The sequence below is a fragment of the Myotis myotis genome, unplaced genomic scaffold, assembly GCF_014108235.1.
Source record: "Myotis myotis isolate mMyoMyo1 unplaced genomic scaffold, mMyoMyo1.p scaffold_m19_p_4, whole genome shotgun sequence".
Lineage (NCBI taxonomy): Eukaryota > Metazoa > Chordata > Mammalia > Chiroptera > Vespertilionidae > Myotis > Myotis myotis.
The window spans coordinates 28,097,154-28,123,467 of NW_023416346.1; the positions used below are offsets into that span (position 1 = coordinate 28,097,154).

Here is a 26,314-nt window from a genome sequence, read left to right on the forward strand (position 1 = left end):
GAAAGAACCGAGCTTACTAAGGGGCCACAAGTATTACAAAGGTTAATCAAGGATAAAGTGAAAAGGTAGTTTTCATTATGAAAACAATTATTATTCATCCTAAAAAAGGATCTAGCAAACAGGCAATGTACAGCAAGAGCCATGGCAATAGCTATAATTATCTGTAACTGCAGGTGTTTCTGCCACCTCAAAATTGTTAGGCCTCCACAATTTTGCCACCCGAGTCCACTTCAGAAGGAGTTATACAAAGTCAGCATGTAAAGTTTCAGGTTTCTAGATGGGATTCTAGAAATGAGTGTCTCCTAGATATTTTCATTCACCAAACAAGTGAGTGGAAAAACTATATAGCAGCTGCCCAGAAGACACCTCCAGAGTTTCAACATGAAAACGGAAATAGAATGCTGAGGTTTCAAAACTTTGCTATTATGAAAGAGATTGAAGACTTCAAGTAGCATCTAAAGCCCTGTTATTTTGAGAGAACATGCCTAAAGGGAACAATTTATAATGATTAGAAGGATGGTGATACTGGGACCATGCAGCTACACTAGAAGATTCTCTACAGAGCCTAGCTGTATTATCCCAGTAGCAGAATGTCAAGTTAGTGATTATTTCATCAGGAAAATATTTGCTACACCTATAGTCTGGAAGTGATAAACAACATACCAGAGCAGAACATTACTCTCCAGGATTAAGTACCAAACAAAATGAAAAAGAGTTGACCCAGACTTTGAGATGAAGCCTTATCCAGTTACCACATCAAAGACCCTTTAAATAAGCCATAGGCAGAAAAAAAAGGAATCAATTGGGACACTAGTTTGGAGACACTTTATATAACCAAGAGAAAAAATATGCAAATAGATCAAACTCAAATCTGGCTGTTTCCTTTATTTTTGTTCATTTAGTTTCTCTCTGATTTGCCCCTGTCACTTGGTTAATCAAAAGCTGTCCAAAATTTAAAGTGACACCTACACTGGGCTATGTCAGCTCAGTACCTAATAAAAATGGAATCCAGTAGGAAGATGATGAAGGGAATGTTCAGTCCACTGAATGCATTTTCCAATTAGCTGGGTGATTGCTTTGTGAATCACAGACTTAATGAAACCACACGCTGGGAAGATTAGGATGTGATCCAGGTAGGTGGGGAAAAGCTCTGATTCAATAAATAAAATGATTTCATGAGCATGTAGACAGATTTTAGTCCACCAAGGTAGAGAAAAACAATGCAAAATCCATCTGGACAAACTGAAGTGTGAGCTGTGCTAATGGTAAGGGAAAAAATGTGCTAAACCCTGGGAAGGATAAATTACTTTTACACAATCATGTCATAAGAGGCAAGGTAAGGAATTGAAATGAAACCTTTCTCCTAATGAACAGGTTTTTGGAGCTAATCACTGTATACTAGGTAAACTGGATCTTTAGCCTAAACCAGTGGTCGGCAAACTGTGGCTCGAGAGCCACATGCAGCTCTTTGGCCCCGTGGCATGAGCCACGAAGTTTCTTTTCTTTTTTTTTTTTTTTTAGTTTTCTCCTATCCTTTGTGTGGCTTATTCATTTTATTTTTTATTTTTTTAATTAAATCTTTATTGTTCAGATTATTACAGTTGTTCTTCTCCCCCCCCCCATAGCTCCCCGCCACCCGGTTCCCACCCCACCCTCTGCCCTTAACCCCGCCCCCCCCCCCCCGCACTGTCCACATCCATGGTGTACGATTTTTGTCCAGTCTCTTCCCGCACCCCCACACCCCTTTCCCTCCCGAGAATAGTCAGTCCACTCCCTGTCTATGCCCCTGATTCTATTATATTCACCAGTTTATTCTGTTCATCAGATTATTTATTCACTTGATTTTTAGATTCACTTGTTGATAGATGCATATTTGTTGTTCATAATTAGTATCTTTACCTTTTTCTTCTTCCTCTTCTTAAAGGATACCTTTCAGCATTTCATGTAATACTGGGTTGGTGGTGATGAACTCCTTTAGCTTTTTCTTATCTGTGAAGCTCTTTATCTGACCTTCAATTCTGAATGATAGCTTTGCTGGATAAAGTAATCTTGGTTGTAGGTTCTTGGTATTCATCACTTTGAATATTTCTTGCCACTCCCTCTGGCCTGCAAAGTTTCTGTTGAGAAATCAGCTGACAGTTGTATGGGTACTCCCTTGTAGGTAACTGACTGTTTTTCTCTTGCTGCTTTTAAGATTCTCTCTTTGTCTTTTGCTCTTGGCATTTTAATTATGATGTGTCTTGGTGTGGTCCTCTTTGGATTCCTTTTGTTTGGAGTTCTCTGTGCTTCCTGGACTTGTAAGTCTATTTCTTTGACCAGGTAGGGGAAGTTTTCTGTCATTATTTCTTCAAATAGGTTTTCAATATCTTGCTCTCTCTCTTCTTCTGGAACCCCCATAATTTGGATGTTGGTATGCTTGAAGTTGTCCCAGAGGCTCTTTACACTATCTTCATATTTTTGGATTATTTTTTCTTTTTGCTTTTCCGGTTGGGTGTTTTTTGCTTCTTCGTATTTCAAATCTTTGACTTGATTCTTGTGATCCTCTAGTCTGCTGTTGGAACTCTGTATAATATTCTTTATTTCAGTCAGTGTATGCTTAATTTCTAGTTGGTCCTTTTTCATAACCTCGAGGGTCTCACTAGATTTCTTGAGGGTCTCACTAAATTTATCAGTGGTCTCACTAGACTTATTAATGGTCTTACTAAATTTATCAGCGGTTTCTAGAAAATTCTTCAAAAACCTTAAAAGTGTGGTTTTGAACTCTATATCTAGTAGTTTGCTTTCCTCCATTTCTGTCATTTGTGACCTGTTTCTTTGTCTCCGCATTTTTTATGCTTCCCTGTGTTGATAGAGTGGCTTTCTGTGCTAGGTGTCCTATAGGGCCCAGTGGCTCAGCCTCCCCAATTACCTGAGGTGGACACTCTTGGTGCACCCCTTTGTGGGCTGTGTGCACAGTCTTGTTGTAGTTAAGCCTTGATTGTTGTAGGTATCACTGGGAGGAACTGACCTCCAGGCCAGTTGGCTGTGAGAATCAGCTGTGTCTGCAGTGGGAGAACTTCTGTGCTGGAGACACTCTTATGGGGCAAGACTTGCTTCAGTGGGGCTTTGGTGCTCACTGAGTCTGCCCCCTGAGTGTGTCCCTTATGGATCTGAGGAGTTGTAATCTGGATGGTCCCACTCTGACCACTGGGTACACTGGCTCTTGGATCTCTAAGGAGGTGCTAATTTAGCCTCTGCCTGAGGCTACCAGCAGGAGCTATGGAGAGATCTTCAGATTCCTCTTCTTTGTTTGGGGTTTGGAGGTGCCCAGATGAAGCCCAGCTGTGAAGCAATGCAAGCTTCTGTGGGGCCTTGGGCCTTCTTTTGGAAGTTTTGGGTCTCTCTGACCCAGCTGCAGTTTGTTAGGTAATTTTCAGATTGCAAAGGGTCAGGCCTTTCATATGCAAAAGCCTCTGCACACAGCTTGGGTGGGGCGGGGTCTCAGGGGACCAACAGGGTGGAGCAAGCAGCTGTGGCTGCTCCTCAGTCCTACCTAAGAGGCCCCGTGTCTCAGTGTCCTGGTAATCACTGCAAGCACCTCAGAGAAAGCTGCCCTCGAGTTCCGACCAATGCCAGACAGTCCAGTTTATCCCCATATGAGTCTGGGTCCCCAGAGACTCGCCTGGAACTGGAGTTCTGAGCAGTCGGGAGCTTGAGACTCCCTCCCGATTGAAAAAGACAACTGTGTCCTCAGTTGCCATGGGCAAAAAAAAAAAGTTTCAATCGCAGTGTACGTGTGCGCCCGCTCATGGTATTCTGTGGAAGAGCCACACTCAAGGGGCCAGTTTGCCGACCACTGGCCTAAACTGTTTTCAGGCTGCTAGGAAACAGGTGTTTTCTGTTTGTTGGTGGGATTTTTTCTTAATAGATTTTATTACTTAGAACAGTTTTGGGCTCACAGCAAAGTTGAGCAGAAACTAGAGAGTTCCCATATATCCCTGCCCTCTCAAATACATTCATAACCTCCTCGACTATCACATCCCGAAGTGATGCGTTTGTTACAATGGATGAACCCACATTGATACATCATTATTAAAGTCCATCATATATGTCGGGTTCACTCTTGGTGTTGTATATTCTATGGCAGTGATGGCGAACCTTTTGAGCTCAGCGTGTCAGCATTTTGAAAAACCCTAACTTAACTCTGGTGCCGTGTCACATATAGAAATTTTTTGATATTTGCAACCATAGTAAAACAAAGATTTATATTTTTGATATTTATTTTATATAAATGCCATTTAACAAAGAAAAATCAACCAAAAAAATGAGTTTGCATGTCACCTCTGACACGCGTGTCATAGGTTCGCTATCATTATTCTATGGGTTTGGACAAATGTATAATGACATGTATCCACCATTCTAGTATACAGAATAGTTTCGCTGCCCTAAAAATCTTATTGGGGTTTTCTTTTTAAAATTAATTTATTATGGAAATTGTTAAACATGTACAAAAGCAGACAGGATAGTGTAATGAACCTCTCTCGTTTACCCATTACCTGCCTTCAGAAATTACTAACCATGGCCAGTTTCAAAGAGACATTTTGTAAAGACTGTAAGAACATAGCTATAGGCAGACAGGTATTACTTATGTGGGAAAAAAAGGTTTCTTCTCAGTAATTTTTGTGTGTTGGTTAATCCTCACCCGAGGGTGTTTTTCCATTGATTTTTAGAGAGAGGGAAAGGGAGGAGGAGAGACAGAGAGAGAGAGAGAAACATCAATGTGAGAGTGATACATCAATTGGTTGCCTCCTGAACGAACCCTGACTGGGGCCATGGATCAAGGTACATGCCCTTGACCACAATCAAACACTGGACCCTTCAGTCCACAGGCCGACACTCTATCCACAGAGCCAAACTGGCTAGAGCATCTTTTCAGTAATTTTTAAGTGAGTAAATTATTTTTGGGTGACATGTATTAAGTACTAACTGTGCTAGGCACTTTGCACTTGATACCTAGACCCTTGCAACTCAAAGTGGTGACCTGTGGACCAGCAGCATGGAAGCTTATTGACAGTGAAGACTCTCTGGCTTCACCCCAGACCTACTGAATCATGTCAACAGTTTAACAAGATCTGTATGTGCATTAAAAGTTCTTAAGCACTGACTGACTGGCCCAGAGTAAACACTTAAAATAATCTCCTAACAATCCTTCAACAACACCTCAAGGCAGATATTATCATGCCCAGTTTATAGATGAGAAAACCAAAGCTCAGAGATATTATTGGCCATTCTAAGATTTCACTGCTTTTAATAAAGTTAGATTTGTCTGGCTTCCGAGTTTATTATTTAACCACTTATAGCATGCTGTCTCCCAGCTAGGGAGTTCATTTGTGGGGCAACTCAGAAAAGGATATGTAGCATGTGTTTACTCAAAACAACCAGTCATCTTGATGATCTATAATAATAAAAGCATAATATGCTAATTAGACCGGACGACCTTCCTGACGAAGCCAGGACTGCGAGGGAAGCCAGGGTCTCCGGTGCCTGCTGGCAGCTGGAGGGAAGCCTGAGTCCCAGGTGACAGAGGGAAGCCTGGTGCCGGCAGCCGGGGGTAGGAAGGCCTACTCTTATGTGAATTTCGTGCATCGGGCCTCTAGTAACAACAATAACAGAAAACCAAGCTGCTGTGATGCAAGCAATCACGTGCTCCACTGAAAGATCTTTTCACTTTCAAGAAGTTATTATGGTATCATGTAGATAGCTAAATATTTCAGAGCAGTCAGGAAAACAAACAAACTGGAGCAATTATCAAACTCACTCCCCTTGACAGTGACTGTTGATCCAAATATGAACCAAACTGCAAACCACAGCTCTCCCAGAACAAAAGGTTTTGCTGTAAACCAAAATAACTGGTAAATGCATTTAAAAAACAAACAAACAAACAAACAAACAAACAAACAAAAAACCAACCACCCAGTTTCATAGTAGATAGGCAGGAAGGGCAGGTAGTTGGCTGCTGTTTCACTTTCCAACCAGCCGGGGGGGTCTAAGTCTACATATATAGCTCTGTGCAAGCGTGAATTGCTTACACTGAGAAGGAAGCCTTAAATGCCTGAGTACTGCTGGGCAATGCAATAGGCCCTTTTGTTTTCTGGGTAGCTTTTTGAAAGGGGTATTACAGGGAAAGAGAAAAATCATAATTCCTGGAGCATGCCCCACTTTAGCAGGAACTCATTAGATTTTAGGAACTTCTCCCCTCTAATCCTGGGAGATTAGGCCATTTCCTTCTCTCTGCTGCCCTAATGACTTTAGGGACCTCCATTACTGGATCAGCATGACAATGAACTGATTTGATGATTAATTAGACTCTATCAGGAACCTGATGAAGTTCTCAACTCAAAGCCCCGGGGATCCTGTTCAGGGCAACCTGCCCTAACACATAGACACACAAATAGGCCAGGTGAAAAGGCACACAAACTGTCCTGTGATCGACTGTCACAGTGGTTATGATTCACTTTCTACTTACAACCAGATGACCCAGATACAACTTGCTGTTGTGAAACAGTAATCCTGAAAAGTAGTAAACCTACTGGCTAAACAAAGCTAATTGCCTTTATGTGTGAAATCAAACTCCTAGTGTATCATCTCTGCCTTATAAATAGGTATTTGGATCACTTTATTCCACATTTTTTAAAATCCCACATTATAAACGGAATGACCAAAGAAAAATTCTGAGATGTTCTAAATTACAGCAGCTGGAGAGTAAGAAAGGAACAAGAATAGTTAAGCAGTTAATAGCTGTGGGGCAACTAACAAGAATTGCTCACATTCCTGAATATATGTGGGAGCTTTGAATCAATTTTCTGGCATCTATTAACTGACCACTAGGTGCCATAGCATCCTGCATATGCATGAACTTTCAGGACTGTGGCCTGTAGCCAGTCAATAGTAAATATTTCTCCCTTACAAACTGTGCACTCACCGTAAACCTGCCTCTGCTTCACCTTTTCTGCCCACCTTATCTGTAGCCAATGTAAATTCTTTCAAAACAACTTACATCGTTCCTTTCCAAAACAAGATATGAAAGAGCCTGCAACTCCAGGTCAAAGGGCATGCTGTCTTTTCCATCTGGCCATGCTGCTGCTGGTTTAGACTTCATGCCCCAGAACCTTCTGGATAGCATATGACTCAATATTAACCTTTTCTTTTAAAACAGACTTTAGTCGTGGAATTTTATTTTTGTTTAACACAGATTTCATAATAGTTTATGGCTAACTTTGCCATCATGCTAAAAAATACAAGTAATGCCCTGGCTGGTTTGGCTCACTGGGTAGAGCGTCGGCCTGGAGACTGAAGGGTCCCAGGTTTGATTCCTGTCAAGGGCATGTACCTTGGTTGTGGGCACATCCCCAGTAGAGGGTGTGCAGGAGGCAGCTGATCGATGCTTCTCTCTCATCGATGTTTCTAACTCTCTATCCCTCTCCCTTCCTCTCTGTAAAAAATCAATAAAATATATTAAAAAAAATAAAAAATATAATTAATACTAAAAATTGACTCAAAATAGGCCAAAAAAGCCATATATGGCAAAATAGACAACATTTTGAGTTATTTTAAGAATGTTTTTGTAAACATTGAAAAAAATTTTAACCAGGTTTAGTACTGTACTTGAATGTTTTATCACTATATTTTCCTCTGAAACTTTTACAATGACGTTTCTAAGATATATTTCTCTAATCTTTGTAAGGTTAAGAGGGCAGTTATTATTTATACCTCTTTTGCAAATGAAGAAACTGAGGCTCTGAGAGTTGAAGTTACTTGGCATCCACAAGAAGGCTGCTCAGCAAAGAAGGGCAGGGCCAAAATTGGCACCCAGACCATAACCTGTCCTGTCTTCCTTTCGTTTACCACAGGTGGAAGAAAAAGACAGCACACAAGTAGTCACATAATTATCCCCTTAAAAATCCATGGCAGCTGATAACATCTCAGGATTATTAAATCAGTTGGAAATATCTTCACTTTGGAAATTACAAATTCTACTTGGGTTATTTGGCGAGATAAAAGACGTTGAGACATGAGTAGCTGCGTTCTTCATGCATATTGAAGGCCTTTGGGTTGTAAGCTGTGATGTGGACCCAGAGCAGTGGCATTTGATGTAGGGCACCTAGCTAGATGCTTTCTCTTTCCCTCCCACACTGCTCCTCATCCTCTCCTCACCTGTGGACCAACAGCATGGCTGTTGCAGGGGAAAGCGATGAATGTTCTGGAAGGCAGGGGCCCCTACTCAGAAAGTAGGGAGCTGGAGCACCATTGCTCTGACTTCAAGAAGGAAGAGAACATTCACTAAACTGTAGTGTCTACTGGCCCAAAGTCAGATATCCGCTGTAGCTCTACCTCTGGGGCTGGCTCTTAAAGGGAACCATTTGTTTGAAGTCATTTCTTCTAAAGGGCACATCCTCAAAGGTCTGAGTGGATTTGTGTATGTGCTGCTATCCAGTTGAGAGTACAGTGTTCTTTGTGACATGAACAGCAAGTTAAGTTTGTGCAAAGAAGAAAGATTGCAGAACAGTCCAGAGAAGAAGAGGATAGGGATTCCAAGTTAATCTGAGCCATGGAACCCCCGTGGCTTCACTTCTGCTAGCCCTACCTGGCCTTAGCATGACTTTCAGTCAATATTTTATGATGTTATGGGCTCTAGAGGGCCCTGTAGAGCTCTTTCCCACAAGGGAGTCCTAGGAGTTGGACTCCAGGGGATTTGGGCTCCAGTTCAGATTACCTCAAAGAATGATCATTGTAGATATGTAGATAACACACACACAATCAGCCCAGGAAATAAATTCCATATATGAACCACTTACATTTGAAAGGTCCCTGTTGTTGAAGGCAAGACTATTTAATCTACAGTTAAAGAATTTCTGAAGAGTTTTGCTAATTATTGAATAAGTGTATGGAAGCAAACAATGTTCTTGCTCTAAAGTTTTTGTATAAAATACCTTAACACTCCCCAAAAATCAAGGTTCTGGTTTGTGGTAGGGGCTGTATGGACACTTGGAAGAGATATTGTAGAGGGAATCTGGGCATGGGACAGGAGATTGGGCTGAAGAATTCACGAATTCAAGCCTGAGATTCTATGAAAACTAGAGGTGCCAATCCTTTCTTAAGCAAATTGTACTCTTTAAAGTACAAAATTATAGAGATGGAGAACAAATTAATGGTTACCAGAGTTCATGGATGGTTGGGGTGGGTGTGATTATAAAGAGGTACACCAGGGTGATTTTTGTGATGATGGAATAGTTTTGTATCTTGATTGTGGTGATGGTTCCACAAATCTATACATGTAATAAAATAGCTATTCACACACATTGTACCTATGTCAATTTTCTGGTCTTTATATGGTACTTTATTTACATACGATGTAATCATTGGGAAGACTGGGCAACTTCCTATAAATCTATAAGAAGAATTTTATTTTTATTATTTCAAAATAAAAAGTTAAAAACATCTCAAGCACAATCCTGCATTTCTTTTAAGTGCTCTATAAAAGCCTTCCTTTACCTAATTTTTATTTTGAGAAAACCCTACCCCACTCCCCTCCCCACACACATACACACTATAACACCTTGATTCTTGAGAGTTAGAACTATGGACTTAGGAAACATTTTTCTTTTCCATCTTAATTTCTTTTTTCTTTTTTTAAAAGAGAGATTTATTGTTGTTCCACTTATTTTTTAATATATTTTATTGATTTTTTTACAGAGAGGAAGGGAGAGGGATAGAGAGTTAGAAACATCAATGAGAGAGAAACATCAATCAGCTGCCCCTTGCACACTCCCTACTGGGGATGTGCCCGTCACCAAGGTACATGCCCTTGACTGGAATCGAACCTGGGACCCTTCAGTCCGCAGGCCGATGCTCTATCCACTGAGCCAAACTGGTTAGGGCTTAATTTCTTCATTGGGGAAAAAAAGTCAGAATGCATGTTCCCTTCTTTTCTTTTAATTAACAGATCTGATGTTTCGGATGCAACTATTTGGTTGATAATGCCTTGAGCAGACTGGGAAGATTCTACATCTGACTGAGCCAGCTCTTCTCCCTGTCATGAAAACAAAACAAAACAGAAACATGTTAAATTCCTTTTATGCCTTTGATGTAAATAGAAGCATAAGGATAGGAAGGAGGGAGAGTTGTCTTGTGGTTCTGAAATAAGAGGCACCCAGTCATCACACAAAGCAAAGAGGTTCCTTTCAGCTCAGAGGGAGCTGTGCTTCTGGAGTTCAGAACCATGGAGAAATTGACCCAGGAGGTCAGGGACTTGGAAGAATAACAATTCAGCTAGCTTCAGAGAGGGGGCAGTTTGAGTGGAATGTAGAAATGTGAACCAGCTTCTCCTTCCCACCTCCCCAAGTACACCAGAAGAGGAATTGAGAGAGCCTGAGCCCTTCAGTGTGAATAGGTGGTTGTAAGGGCAGGTTATAAAGGGATTTGGAAGAGAGCACTACTGAAGACTGTCAGCTTCCTGACACTATCTCCTAGACCAGGGGTCCTCAAACTATGGCCCGTGGGCCACATGCAAATACAAATATTGTATTTGTTCCCGTTTTGTTTTTTTACTTCAAAATATGTGCAGTGTGCATAGGAATTTGTTCATAGTTGTTTTTTTTTTTTTAAACTATAGTCCGGCCCTCCAACAGTCTGAGGGACAGTGAACTGGCCCCTTGTTTAAAAAGTTTGAGGACCCCTGTCCTAGAGGCCCCATCTTGGTTTTCAGATTCCAAGTTTCTGGCTGAAACTTCTTCAGTACATCTTATCTGGCCCATGAAACCAAGCACTTGACTATAAACTGTCTCATATTATTTTGAGTCACAGAGGCCTAGGTTCAAATCCTAGTCCTACCACCTACTAGCTGTGATTTTGGGCAAGTTGTCCTAACCTCTCTGCCCCACAGTTTGCTCATCTATTAAGTGGGAGTAATACTTGCTTTACAGGGTTTGTAAAGTTTCTGGCCCCCAGCAGGTGCTTAGCAAATGTAACCCTTCTCTTCATTGTTTCTCAGGTGAAGGCCACATTACTCACTAGATTGGAAGTTCCTTGAGAGAGGTTCTTTCTGATCTCTAACCCCCGCCCACCACCGCCACAGTAACTAGCATAGGGTTGGGCACACAGCATGTGGTTAATGAGTTCTTGTTGGCGAGGCTAAATAGAGCTTTCCTGGCTACTTCAGTGATGTTAATGAAGATCCAGAAATAAGTATAAGGGAACATCAACATTCCATTTCAAAGATATGAAGTTAACATGTTGAATTCTTTACTTCCTTGATACATTGTTATTATAAAACTGTCCATGTGATAAGGATTTTTTTTTGTACAAATGTAATTTGTGACAAATATGTAGTCCAAGTAAAATTAGTGGCTTAAGAACCTTGACAGATTGGCTTCTTGATCAGTTTAGCACATGTGGAGGAGTAAAAAAATCAATTATAGACTGATGTGCTTATAAGCACAGAATTCAGAAGGCTATCTATATATATAAAAGCCTAAGTGACCTTATGACCGGATGACCGGCCAGTAGCTATGACGCACACTGACCACCAGGGGGCAGACACTCAACTCAGGAGCTGCCCCCTGGTGGTCAGTGCATTCCCACAGCCAACCTCCCTTGGCCGGCCAACCTCCCGTGGTCCCTCCCCACAGCCAGCTGGCCCCGATAGGGACTGGGTGAGATGGCCCTGATCATCCCCGAACGCCAGCCAGGCAGAGGGACCCCACCTGTGCATGAATTCATGCACCAGTCCTCTAGTTAAATATAGAAAAATAATCTGAAATTGACCAAGTCACATCTATATTCCAGTCATTGTCTTGAGACCATACTTCAGTCTACAGTCATTTGTGTGATCCAGTGGAAAGAGTAATGGATCCGGAAATGAAGAACAGAGCTATGGTCGCAGATTTAGTCATCCATTCACTCATTCAGCCAACAAATATTTACTGAGCGCCTACCATGGGGCCAGGCTCTATGCTTCACAGACATGGCTCAGCTCTGCATGGAATTTCCTATCAGTAGCTGTGATCTATGGGAAGTCACTTCATCTCACTGGGTCTCATTCTCCCCATCTATCAAATGGTGACAAATCTATTTATATAATAATTATGAGAATTCTATGAAGAATGCAGGGGCCAGAGCCTTACAGACAATGGATTGTTCTCTATTATTGTCTTCTATGTAATGGTTACATGAATAACTTGTGATCATTTGAAAATTATGTCCAAAGTCTATTTCAAGGGGGCTGAGCATGTTCTGTCTGCTCAGTTTCCTTCCTTACATGTTGGCAGTGCCAACCAAGACCAGAATGAGCAGAAGGGACAGAGGGCCCTATTATATTGGGCTTATGCACTATATCAAAATGGCACTCCATTTTGTGTTCTCAAATGGATTGGATTTCAGACATGGTTCCTGTTAAATTGGCTCCCATTCAAGTTCTAGCCCTGGGCACCTGTGAATGTGACCTTATTTGGAAATGGGTTAAGATGAGGTCTTTAAGGTGGGCCCTAAACCAATATGGCTGATGTCCTTATAAGGGAAATTTGGATATAGACACATATATAGAGAGAACACACAAAGACACAGAGGGAAGAAGACCATGTGAAGATGAAGGCCAAGTTTGAAGTTATGCAACCACAAGCTAAGAATTCCAGAAGTTGGAAGAGGCAAGGAAGGATCCTTTCCTGGAGGCTTCTGAGGGAGCATGGCCTTGCCACACCTTGATTTCAAATTACTAGCTTTTGGAACTGTGAGAGAATAAATTTCAGCCACCCAGTTGGTGGTCATTTGTTATAGCAGCCCTAGGAAAGTTATATAGTCCCCAAAAGAAATAGCTCCACAACATACTTCTTTCTGCCCTCCATGTAGTCACGGTGCCCTCATTTTCTATATGTGAATCCACATAAAAAATGATGCCTTCATCCTGGTGCTTAAAAATGTGGGTCTCCAGAATGGCCAATAATGCTTGTGTGGAATACTGAATTCCATTTTATGTTGTTCAAATAAATCAAAATGAAAGGCAAGAGTACCCTCCCACCCATTTACCACCTCTGTCTCAAGTTTGATGGAAAATAGTAAGAGAAGGCAGTCATGGGATCTACTGAGCAAACAGTTATTTTGGGAAAGTCATGTAGTCCATTTTGTGCCATGATAAAGGCCAGCGGGGCTTGCAGGAGAACCAACCTCATCCAAGGTGTTCAAACACTGCAAAGTATCATTGTATTTTAGAGCCAAGCTGCTAGCTTGTCTCCTAGACTCCACTCTTGCAGCCAACCAGAGGCTGCTGTCCTAGTGAAGGAGATGTCCCTTCTGTAGGACAAATGAATGAATCATATTAATCAATGCATATGTATTATTTTGAAATTTTACTATTTGGCAACCACCATAGTAATTGATTCAGGCAAGTGTCATAAATGGATCCTAAAACGAGTGAAAGTTTGATGCGGAACATAATATTTATGTACTCTCAAAGTATCTTCTCATATATTAGTTATTAAGTACAAAGTGAAAAGAAGTGTCTTTATAGTGGAAAGACCTGGCAGATATCTTAATCAAGTAATCAAAGTTAACACCACCCACAATCATGTACCTTTTTATGTTTTACTCCTGTCATAAATGCATAACTTCTCATTATGAGGGCATATCAGGCAAACCCAAATTAAGGGATGTTCTACAAAATAGCTGGCATGTACTCTTCTAAAGTATTGATGTAATGAAAGGCAAAGAAAGGTTGAAGACTGTACCAGATTTAAGGAGACTTCAGAGAATTAAGAGACATGACAACTAAATTCAATGTGTGATCCTAGAATGGATCATGGACCAGAAAAATAAAATAGCAGTGAAGGACATTCTTGGGACAATTAACAAAATTTGAATATGATCTGTATATTATATAATAGTGTACAGTATCAATGTTATATTTCTTGAATTTGCTAACTTTACTATGTATATATAACAGAATGTCCTTGTTCTTGGAAACACATTGAAGGGCAAAGGGAAATAAAGTCTGCAACTTACTCTCAACTGTTTCAGAAAAAAGTGTGTGTGTGTAGAGGGAGGGAGGGGAGAGAGAGAGAGAGAGAGAGAGAGAGAGAGAGAGAGAGAGAGAGAGAGAGAGAGAGAGGTAATAAGATGCTAGCAACATGAATCTTTGTGAAGGGTATGTGAAAGTTCTTTTTTCCATTTTTATATACAATTTTCTGAAAGTTGAAAGTATTTGAAATTTTTAAAAATTAAATATTTTGAGCATTTAACTATGTGCCCGATGCCATGTAAGCATGAGATATTCATAGAAGACAGGGTCTCTTTCCTTAATACAGGAGTTCACAACCTGGGGTGCACTGGACAAATAAAGAGACATCAGCACCCGGATTGGTAAATATAAGTAACTTGGACAAGGGCATGACCTCCATATTAGTTAGGATTGCCAATAATAGACTGTGAGGTAGGAAGAGAATGTGAAGTGATCATAAGAAACTAACGAAGTGATTTTTCAAGAACAGGATGAGCTTTACCAGCAATAAGGATAAGGTAGTATCCAATTAACACAACAGGATGGGGAGAGATTGTTGTTAATAGGAAAAATCCTGAGAACAGTACCAGGTTCCATAATAAAGGGAAATCAGTGAGGCAGTGCTGCTGTTTGAGAAGTTGATTGGGGAATGGGAATTTCCACTCAATTATGAGATACAAGAGCCAGGATAAGAAAGTACATTCATGTTCTAGCAAAGGCCTGGTGGAAGGTAACATTTTATCTTTTATTTGAAAACTTTCATATTGTGGAAAATTTACAAAAATAATGAGAACAGCACTAGCTTAAACTGTGTGAAATTGCCAAAATGTGACAATTTTTTAGTTAAAAATGGCAATTTCATATTTCAAATAAAAATGAAGCCCATATCCCATCACTCTCCTTCAGCAATTATTGACACATGGTCCATTTCATTTAATCCCCAAACCCACCCATTATTCTGGCAAACCTGAGTTATTTGAAGTAAATCATGATGGGAGTTTTAGTTACTTTATTTTCTCAGTAAAGTATTCGAATGACTGAAAATTCAAAAGGCACATCACATTGTGCACCTTTACTATATATAACTTTTGTCAATTTACACTTCCATAAAGTTGAAAAAAGGTACAAAACGAAAGGACAAGTGAAAAGTCCCCTTCCAAACCCTGTCACCTAGCCAACAGCTCTCCCTCATTGGAGGCAATTAATATTAAGGTTTTTTTTATGTATCCTTTCAAAGATGTTTTATGCATATGTTAGCAAAGAGATTGCAAACTACTCACAGTGATCTACACCTTGCTTCTTTCACTTAGCAAAATATTTTGGAAATCATTCTATATCAAAACATAAAGAGCTTCCTCCTTTTTTCAGGTTACCTAGCATTTCATTTTTTGAGTCATACTTTAATAAAATCACTGTTGATGAACTTTTAGGCTGTTTCCAATCTGTTGCCATTACAGACAGTGCTGCAATAACTTACCTTACACATTCATCTTGCACAAAAACAAGCAAGTGTATTTGTAACAGAAACTCCTCAAAGAGGAATCTCTATTTGAAAGGGAATGTGCATTTGTAATTTTCATAGATATTGCCAAATTGCCCTCCATCAAGGTAGGAGTTATTTTAATGCTGTCTTTGCCCTTTTATCACCCACAGTTTCCTTGCTACTCTTTTCCACTTACTTCAAGGGCCCCCAGGGGACCACTGCAATATACAAACTCAGAAGCACTCATCCCTCTGACGTCAGCCTCCTAAGGGTATCCTTCTACTACTCTCTGGCCCCCACAGCCACCAGCCTGTTTTTCCTCCCCTCTCTTTTCCCAGAGGTCATGTGTAGCATGCTGGTTTTCTTTCTTCCTTCCAAGTTAGCCTCATGACCAGCCGTTTTACCGTGCTAGTGTTGACCCCTGGACTTACTCTCCCATGACATTCTGTAGCACCTGCTCTGCCAATCCTTGGCCCTGTGAAAACTCCACCATCCATTCTCTCCATCCTTCCCCCTCCCCCTGCTCCCAGGCTGCTAACTTTTGCTGGAGAAGATCATGAAACTGGCTACACACAAAGCCAGGACAGCTAGCCTTATCGAGGCCCCAAGGGCTGGGAGGCAATACTTTCATACACTCTCAGGGACTGTTGCAAATCCTCCCCCTCTCCTCAGATCCCTTGCCCCACCCTCACCCCAACCCCTCAGTGGAGGGTCTAGTTATGGATATCAATGCCAGAACACAGGTCACCTAACAGGAGCTCCCTCAATTCTCCCTTCTTTATCTTGTGCTTCCCTGTTTCTCTGCATTTTTGCTTATGCCTGCTCATCTCCCACCCCTCAGCCTCATGGGAACCAGGGTTGTCTCTTCCACTCGTGACCTTGACAGTAGGCTTTCGTGTCTTCTGCACTTACTCCAGGGACTATTCTCTTTCCCTCTGGGCAAGCTTTCTCCACCCATTAGTTTTTCCTCTCAATGGAAAAACGTTTTCCCCTGTGCCATTGTTCCATATTACCATCAAACTTTTAAAATTTAGTCATCTTTAAAATTACACAAGTAATTCATACCTGCTGACTTCACTTACTCTTTCCCAGTCAGCCCCAAAATTTAACAGAAAAGTCAGGAAATAATAAGCCAAAAGAAGAAAATAAAACCACCCACAACCCCACATCCAACTGTTAATATTTTGATGTATTCCTTTCCAGTCTTTTTATATGCACATATAAACATTTGTATATCTATATATATTTTTTTCTTACAAAAGTGGATCATAGTATACATCCTGTTTTGTCATAATATATTTTAGACATTTCAACTTTGCTATATGAGTTGTCTAACCCTGGCTATGTAAATTAAGTTCTTCGAGTCCATTTCCTCCTGTGTAAAATGAGGACTATTTTAAGTAACTACCTCACAGGGCTGTTATGAGGATTGAATGAGATAAAAATACATAAAAACACATCACAGTTCCTGACACATAGCAAGTTGAATTAATGTTAGCTATTATGATCTTCCCACGTCAATAAATATAGCTCTACATAATAATTTAATGAGTTCTGTCACTGCTGTATCTAATAGGCGTGACTAAAGCACTGCAGTGACTCACCAACACATATTACTTTGGCACACGAACAAGTTTCTCTGTGGGATAAACTCCTAAAAGCAGAACTGCCACTCCAAAGGCTATGTGCATTTGTAATTTTGATAGATACTGCCATATACCCCCCATCAAGTGGGAGTTACCATGATTTCTCTAACTTATTCTTTAAGGCTGCTTTAAATTTTTCACTGATACAAACCCAAACTATGAAAAACATTCTTACAGCTAAATCTTTGTATAGGTCCATGATTATCAGGGCAGAGGCGAGAGTATGAGTAAGTGTTGAGATGGGGGAGCAAATGATGTGCATGGGAAACCACTCGTATCAGTGACACATAGAGAGGAGAATGACAAGAGTGAGGCTGAAAAAGACAATGGGACGAAATTCTGAAGGACTGCGAATGCCTCCATTATTCATTAATTCAGTCACCACATACTTAGAGACCACCTACAACAGACCAGACACTAGTTTAGACACCTTGTTCACTTAGTGAACAAAAAACAGTAAAAGGTTTCTGCCCTGGAGGAGCTTACATTCTAGCAGAGAGACAATAAAAATAACTAAACTATAAAAAATGTTAGAAAGTGATAAGTCCTATAGAATAAAGAAAAAGTAGAGCAGGTTAAAAGGAACTAGGAAGGCTGGGAGTGGGGGATGTTAATAATAATTAATATTAATATTGTACAGTACAATATTAAGTAGAGTGGCTGCTCCATTTTGGAGTTTGAACTTATTTTAGCAATGAGGAATCACTGGAGTAAGCATTCACTTACATCATCACCATCTTTGCCATATCCACATACATCCTGACACCTGATATCTAATGATTTTCTATAAATAAACTTACCATGCCCTATGTTAGATTAAATTTATTTCATTTTTCAAATATATTTTTGTTAATTTCAGAGAGGATGGGAGAGGGAGAAAGGGATAGAAATAAGAATGATGAGAGTCATCGATTAGCTTCCTGCATGCTCCCCACTGGAGCATGTGCCCTGGGCATCTGTCCTGACCGGGAATCAAACTATGACCTCCTGGTTCATAGGTCAATGCTCACCACTAAATTATTTTAAAGGAAGCTTTATAACACCAACGTAAATGTAAATTCAGTATTGTATGCAATGAAGGTCCAGAAAGGAAGACTAGAGGGTACCTAGGACTGGCCTCTTTCTTTCAGAAACCAGCTTGTAAATAAGAAAAATAACAGCAAGCCCTTTTCAAGTTATGTGCTTATTATTTCTCAGGTAGCTTAGTGTTTTACATGTAGCTGAAATTTTATCTTAAAAACTCTATGAGGTAGTTACCATTAATTGTCCCCATTTGTTTAGGAGGAACTTGAGCAAGTGATTAACCCTCCACAGCTCCAGTATCCTCCCAAATAAATGAGGACAATAATGGAAATACTAGTATAGGAGAGTAGGGTCCATGGCTTCTGCCCACTCCATGTCATTCTTGGAGGACAAGAAGGGGACAGAAGCTCCCAGCTACTTCATCGTCTGACCACTGCCTCCCAAATTCCAATGATTAAGATTAGAACTACAGTACTGCTTTAAAATGACCGCCCCCCCCCCAGAGTTAAATTTATTGGTCACTTTAATTTTCCTGTGAAATTTAATCAGAATGTTCAAATTTATTTCCGACTTGATAGGATAGAAGTTTAAAAATGCACCTTTGGAGCATCGGTCCTGGCTTCTTTTGGAAGAGGGCAGACATGGGTAGATTACAGTGGGGAGGGGAAGGTTGGCACTTGGGCAGCTAGAGGGAAAGAGGCAGCAGAAAGCAAGGTAGGAAGAAATGAAAGACAAACTGTATCAACTTCAGTTATCTCTAATTCAAGTCCCTTGGGGGAAAGAAGCAAAATAAAGTACAGCAAATAATACATCCCTAGAGAGATAGTGCCTAGGCTCTGTTACTGTGCTTAGTCTCTCAAAGCATACTACTGCTATTCAACTTCCTGAGAAATGTGCTTTGTTTCTTTAAAAAAAAAAAAGAAAAACACCAAAAAACAAAAACAAGTCATTTTGCCCGGCCATCATGGCACAGTGGTTGAGCATCGACCTATGAACCAGAAGGTCATGGTTCGATTCCTGGTCAGGGCACATGCCTGGGTTGTGGGTTCAATCAGGAGGCAGCCGATCAATGACTGTCTCTCATCATTGATGTTTCTATCTCCTTCTCCCTGTCCGTTCCTCTCTGAAATAAATAGATATATTTTAAAAAGTCATTGTCATTAATAGAAAATAACATGGGACTTTGAACCACTCAACTGAAGACATTTGAACTAGAAATATGTTTTTCCCTGGTTTCAGTTAACACTGAATAATAAGAATTCCACAAAGTCACACAGATGAATCCAGGTTCCCTGAAAGGCTTACAAACAAGAAAAGTTCAATTTAATATAGTAACCCTGGATTGTGAACACCAGTGCTGTCCTTCAATATTTGATTTATAAAGGGAAGATGAGCCCTTGTATAGAGTAAATAATATTTTAAATAGCTTAGAGAAAATTGGAGACTAAAGAAAACTTCTCATGGAAACAAAAAAAATCTAGGAGCAGAAGGAGTTAGCATCTCTGGTGCAGAGCAGGCATTGCCCAATGACCCCACATAGCCCATAAATGTAATGTGTTATGTGGGTACTATGTCATAGAGGAAAACAGTATTGGATATGTTTGGTGCAGACCATCTATGATGGGATAGAAATCCTCAAAGGCAAGCATACTACCCCTGGTTTACACAGTTTAGGAAAGGCGACATCCTTTAGTTGATAGCCTGGTGAAGGCAACACCACATTTTCTAGTACACAAAGCACTTCCTTCTTTTGCCCAACATTTGAGGAGTCCTAGACTCAGACATGCTGGCACTTATGCTGGAGTTACTATTTGGTAAAGTGATATTAGCAAAACTTGTTGCTTGGTAATGTGTTCTACAAAACCTTGGATCTTCGGTATGGCGATCCAGACAAAGTACACCCACTGTTTTGTTTCCTTTTGTATTTTTTAAAATTTCTTTCTTGTCATCAGTATCCAAAGGCTGATACCATACGTCAAAGCTTTCCAGGTACCCACAGTCTCTAACATCAGGGCACTGGCAAATATGTATGAAATCAGACTCTTTTCCTGCCAGGAAGTGAGGTACTTTGGGAGGTTACATGCACATAGCTTCTCCTTAACTGAGTATGATTTATCTATGAGTTTATCTTAAAATTAACTAAAAGAAGTGAGAAGTCATATGAAGCTATTCCCAAGAATTTTAGGAGCCTCTGGAGGAAGTCAGGTCAGTTTATTTTCTAAATCAAATAGAATTATCTTTCGAAGGAAGTATGCACTTTGGCTGACCATTTTAAACAGTAACAAATAATTACATTTGACCAAATACCCAAACCCAGGACACATAAAGTCAATTCTTCAAAAACAAATATAATCTGATAAATATTTTTTTATAAAATAAACATGTTTAAATATATTTCCTCATTCATTGCTTTCTTAAGCAACACTTAACACAACAAATCTTTTTGAAATGTAGGATCTCAAATTCAAAACATTGTTTAAATAAACTAGTGTATGTGAACTACATAAATGAACATGCATTGCTGGTGGGAATATAAAATGGTAAATCACTTTGGAAAACAGGCTGGCAATTTCTTATAAAGTTAAACATGCATCCACCATATAATATAGTAATTTTACTAGCTATTTACTCAAGAGAAATGACAACACACATCCCCACAAAATCTTAAACACAAATATTCATAACAACTTTATTCATAATAGTCCCCAGTTGGAAACCCAAATGTCCATCAAAAGGCAAAAGAATAAACAAATTGTGCAATATATTATAATAAAATACAATTCAGCAATAAAAACTGATGAACTACAGATATAGGAGGCAACATGGATTGATCTCAAGGACATTCTAATAAAAAACAACAAGACACAAAAGAGTATATATTGTATGATTACATATATATATCCTATATAATAAAACCCTAATATGCAAATCAACCAAACAGCAGAATGATCGACGAACAATTGGTCCCTATGATGTACACTGACTGCCAGGGGGCAGATGCTCAATGCAGGAGCTGCCCTTTGGTGGTCAGTGTGCTCCCACAGGGGGAGCGCCGCTCAGCCAGAAGCTGAGCTCACAGCTGATGAGTGCAGCGGCAGTGGCGGGAGCCTCTCCTGCCTCCATTGCAGGCGAGCAGTAAGGAGCTAGGGGTCCCGGACTGCAAGAACCCCAGACTGTGAGAGGGATGTCTGACTGCTGGCTTAGGCCCAATCCCTGGGGAGGTGGACATCCCCCGAGGGGTCCCGGACTGTAAGAGGGCACAGGCTGGGCTGAGGGACCGCCCCCGCCTCAGTGCACGAATTTCATGCACTGGGCCTCTAGAATTTCTATAAAAGAGAAAGCTAATCTACAGAACTGGTCAAAAGTAGGTTTACAGTTGTGAGTACATAAAACAGAGTTTATTCTTACATCATTATAATCATAACCTGCATGTCTTTTTTCCATACAAACAACTGTAAACCTACTTTTGCCCACCTCTGTATAGTGATAAGGAAAAGGAAATCAGTGTAACCTGGAGCCAGCAGTGGGGATGAACAACATTAACTACAAAGGGGCAGTGGACATTTTCTGTGGTAATGGAAGTGGTCTATATCATTTTTTAAATATCCTCATCTGCCCTAGCTGGTTTGGCTTAGTGCAGTGGTCAGCAAACTGTGGCTTGAGAGCCACATGCGGCTCTTTGGCCCCTTGAGTGTGGTTCTTCCTAAGCCTTAGGAGTACCCTAATTAAGTTAATAACAATGTACCTACCTATATAGTTTAAGTTTAAAGAATTTGGCTCTCAAAAGAAATTTCAATCATTGTACTGTTGATATTTGGCTCTGGTGACTAGTGAGTTTGCCGACCACTGGCTTAGTAAATAGAGCATTACCCTGTGGACCAAAGGAGCCTGGGTTCGATTCTGGTCAAGGGCACTTACCTTGGTTGCAGGCTTCTCCCCGGCCCGGGTCCTGGTAGGGGTGCATGCTAGAGGCAACCAATTGATGTGTTTCTCTCACATCGATTTTTCTCAGTCTTTCCTGCTCTGTCCCAGTCTCTCTAAAAGATCAATGGAAAAATATCCTCAGGTAAGGATTAACCAAAAAAAAATTATATCTATATCTATATCTATATCTATATCTATATCTATATCTATATCTATATCTATATCTATATCTATATCTATATCATATCTTAATAAAGTTGATCTTTAAAATAGCATAAATGTAAAACTCTTCAAAAGTTGAAGATTCAGCCCTAGCTGGTTTGGCTCAATGGATAGAGTGTCAGCCTGTGGACTGAAGGGTCCTGGGTTCAATTCCTGTCAAGGGCACATGCCCAAGTTGTGGGCTCGATCCCCAGTGTGGGGTGTGCAGGAGGCAGCCCATCAATGACTCTCTCTCATTATTGATGTTTCTATCTCTCTCTCCCTCTCCCTTCCTCTCTGAAATCAATAAAAAAATATATTTTTTTAAAATTGAAGATTTAAAGTTATTTTTGCTTAGCAAGTATATGAAGCATTCTATGTAAACTGTGTACCAAGATGCAGTCCCTCCAATCAGAAAACTACTCTCTTGAAAAAAACTAAGCAGACAGGCATATATGCCTGGTGGAAGGCATTGGGTTTGATGCTATATGGAGCTGGAATATACAGTTTACCAGGCTCTTTTATTTTTATTTTTAAAATGTTTTTATTGATTTCAGAGAGGGAGAGAGATAGAAACATCACTTATGAGAATCATTGATTGTCTGCCTCCAGCATGCCCTCTACTGGGGATGGAGACTGCAACCCGGGCATGTGCCCTGACCAGGAATCGAACCGTGACCTCCTTGGTTCATAGATCGATGCTCAACCACTGAGCCACACCAGTTGGGCACCAGGCTCTTTTAAATAGTGCCTACCATGTTTGAGGAATAACAAAAGGAATTAAAGGCAAATGATTTATTAGGCTGGAAAGAAGACCAATGTATATGCTAGGTTGATCAGAACTGTGATCAGATCAAGGACAAGAAATGTATTCTCCATCACCTGTCACTGTCATCTTGTGAAGTGCCTTGCAATAGAGAGGCCAATAAATCTGGAGGCAGCTCGACTTTCTAAAACATGGTACCAATAACTGGAACAAAAAGTAGAAAATCTTAAAGGACAACTTCAGATTCCTTGGTCAGACTGCAGGGACTCCCTTGCCATCCCTATCAGGATGGAAGCTCTCTCATTCTCTTTTACGTGTTTGGTAAAAAGTTCTACTAAAGTTTTATTTTATTGATTGATTAAGGTATTACATATATGTCCTTATCTCCCCATTGCCCCCAACCCCCCAACTCATGCCCTCACCCCTCTGTTATCTGTGTCCATTGGTTAGGCTCATATGCAGATGAGTGGTTTAAACACTGTGGTACATCTACACAATGGAATACTATGCTGTGGTAAAAAAGAAGGAATTCTTACCATTTGCAACAGCATGGATGGAACTGGAGAGCATTATGCTAAGGGTTTTTGTTTTGTTTTTTGTTGTGTTTTTTTGTTAATCTTCACCCGAGGATATTTTTCCAATGATGTTTTAGAGAGGGTGGAAGAGAAAGGGGAAGACAGAGAGAAACACTGATGTGAAAGCAACACATTGATTGGTTGCCTCCTGCGTGAGTCCCAACCAGGGCCCAGGCCAGGGAGGAGCCTGCAACCGAGGTACGTGCCCTTGACTGGAATTGAGCCTGGGACTCTTTGGTCCACAGGCCGATTCTCTACCCACTGAGCCAAACTGGCTAGGGCTCTACTAAGGTTTTAATAAATGCAGGAGATAAGGAATTGATGTGGAATATTTTATTCATCTATATAGCTTTAGAAATTAAAAGATGAGGGAAATATATAATTGAGTCTATCTCATATATAATCTCAGGCTAGAATTCAGAGTATAGGCACACTGAAGTGGGAAATATTCTGAAATTACTCTTCTAATCAGAGGAATCTGATTAAATCACAATTTTTAGGAACTGATGAGATGTAAAAAAAGAGTGTGGAGTGCTGTGATCATTTCTGGGTTCCATGCTTGAAGGATATTGAAAAACTGGAAAATGATTGGAGGCCAATGGCCATGATGCTAATAATGTCTGGAAACCATCTCATAGAAAAAAAGACTAGAATGGAAACCTAGAAGAGAAAAGATTTGTGGAGACATTGTAGCTGTTGCCAAATATTCAAAAGTCTATATCTATGGGAGAGGAAATGGATTTTGCTTATTTCATGGCATTCCCAATGACAAATTAGGACCAATGGATAAAAGGTAGATTTTCGTTCAGTATCAGAAAGAATTTTTGAATGAGTAGAACTCTCTAATAGTTGAAAGGCTCTTTGACTTTCCCTCATTGAAAATTCAAACAGAAGTAAGTAAAGAGTCCAACAGTGATAAGGGAGTTCTGATCTTCTCATCCCTTCCCTTACATAATAACTACTTCCTATAACATATTTATTTTAAATTCTATTATTTCTTGATTATACAAGTAACAGATATTCCATGTTGAAAAATCTGAAAATACAAAGAGAAAAGCAAATGAAAATAAAATCATCCATCTTCCCACCTCCCAAAGACTTGAATATTTTGGCATATAGCTTTACAGACTGTCTGCTATTTATCAATTATATATATATATATATATATATATATATATATATATATATATATAATTTTTAAAAACAAAAATGAGATCCCATTAATCACACTGTTTTTTAACTTTACAATATAGTGTAAACATCCTTCCATGTCAAGTGATATATGACTGTGTCATCATTCTTAATGGGTGCAGAGATTTCTATGGAATGAATGTACTGTAATTTGTTTAACTCAATGTTTCCCAAAGGGTATTCTACATTACAGCAATCCTGTAAGATGACCCTCAAAAAAGAGAACTTTGGTTAAACAGTTTTAAAATGTCCCATACCATATTCCCATTTTGGGTTTTCACAATGTTAAAGAAACAAGTTTAACTGAGTTTCCCAAACTTACTTGACCATAGATTGCCTGTGGCCTCTTCCTCCTCCTTTAATTCTTCAGGATACTTATTTACATTTTCTAAATCACTCTGAGAAATTATGCCTTACCTTATACTTTAGTGTTAGAGAGTGGGTTTTCTTTTTCTTTTTTTTTTTAACATAAAGCTCACATTTTAGCCACTTTTAAGTATGCAATAATTATATTCACAATATTATTCAACCATCCCCACTATCTATTTCCAAAACCTTTACATCATGCCAAACAAAAACCCTGTAACTTTCCCTCCCACCAGCCCCTGGTAACTTGTAACCTACTTTCTGTCTCTATGACTTTGTCTATTCTTCCTTTTTTTTTTTTTTTTTTTTTTTTTTAATCCTCACCGGAGGATATTTTTCCATTGATTTTTAGAGAGAGTGGAAGAGAGAGGGAAAGACAAAGAGAAATATTGATGTGAGAGAAACACATCGATTGGTTGCCTCCTGCATGTACCCCTACCAGGGCCTGGGCCAGGGAGGAGCCTGCAATTGAGGTAAGTACCCTTGACCAGAATCAAACCTGAGACCCTTTGGTCTGTAGGCCGATGCTCTATCCACTGAGTCAAACTGGCTAGGGCTGACTTTGTCTATTCTTAATATCTCATTTAAGTGGAGTTGTGATGTTTGTCCTTTTGTGTCTGACTTATTTCACTTAGCATATGTTTTCAAGGCTCATCCATGTTGCATCATGTAACAGAACTTTATTCCCTTTTATAGCTAAACTAGAGGCCCGGTGCACAAAAGTTTGTGCACTGGGGTGGGGGGAAGGGGGTGGGAGGGTGTCCCTCAGCCTCACTTGTGCCCTCTCACAGTCTTGGGCCCCTCGGGAGATAACCACCTGCTGGCTTAGGCCCGCTCCCCGGGTGAAAGATGGCAGGCCCGATCCCTTGGTGCCTGCCCCGCCTCCCCAGGTCGCGCACACAGCAGGGCCGATCTGGGGGTTGGGGCACCGCCCCGTGTCGGGTCACACACGGGATGCCTGGGCAGGCTGGCTGATTGCTGCTGCCCCGCCCAGCCGCTCCGGGTCGCAGATAGCAGGCCCAAATGGCAGCGGGGCAGGTGGGATGGCGCTGTCCCACCCTGCCTGCAGTATGCAAATTAACCAGCATCTTTGTTGGCGGTTAATTTGCATAT

At 40.3% G+C, this 26,314-nt stretch overlaps 2 protein-coding genes across 4 annotated transcripts in view; one reads left to right on the top strand and one right to left on the bottom strand.

The window, feature by feature from the left end:
* The window catches only part of MOSPD1 (motile sperm domain containing 1), a 73,947-nt gene that overhangs the window by 46,066 nt on the left and 1,567 nt on the right, over window positions 1-26,314 (top strand). The window lies entirely within an intron of this gene.
* The window catches only part of LOC118654407 (protein FAM122C-like), a 65,422-nt gene continuing 45,191 nt past the window's right edge, over window positions 6,084-26,314 (bottom strand). The window contains 2 exon segments of the mRNA XM_036305735.1: window positions 6,084-6,138; window positions 9,867-10,069. Coding sequence (XP_036161628.1) covers window positions 6,084-6,138; window positions 9,867-10,069 — 258 coding nt within the window.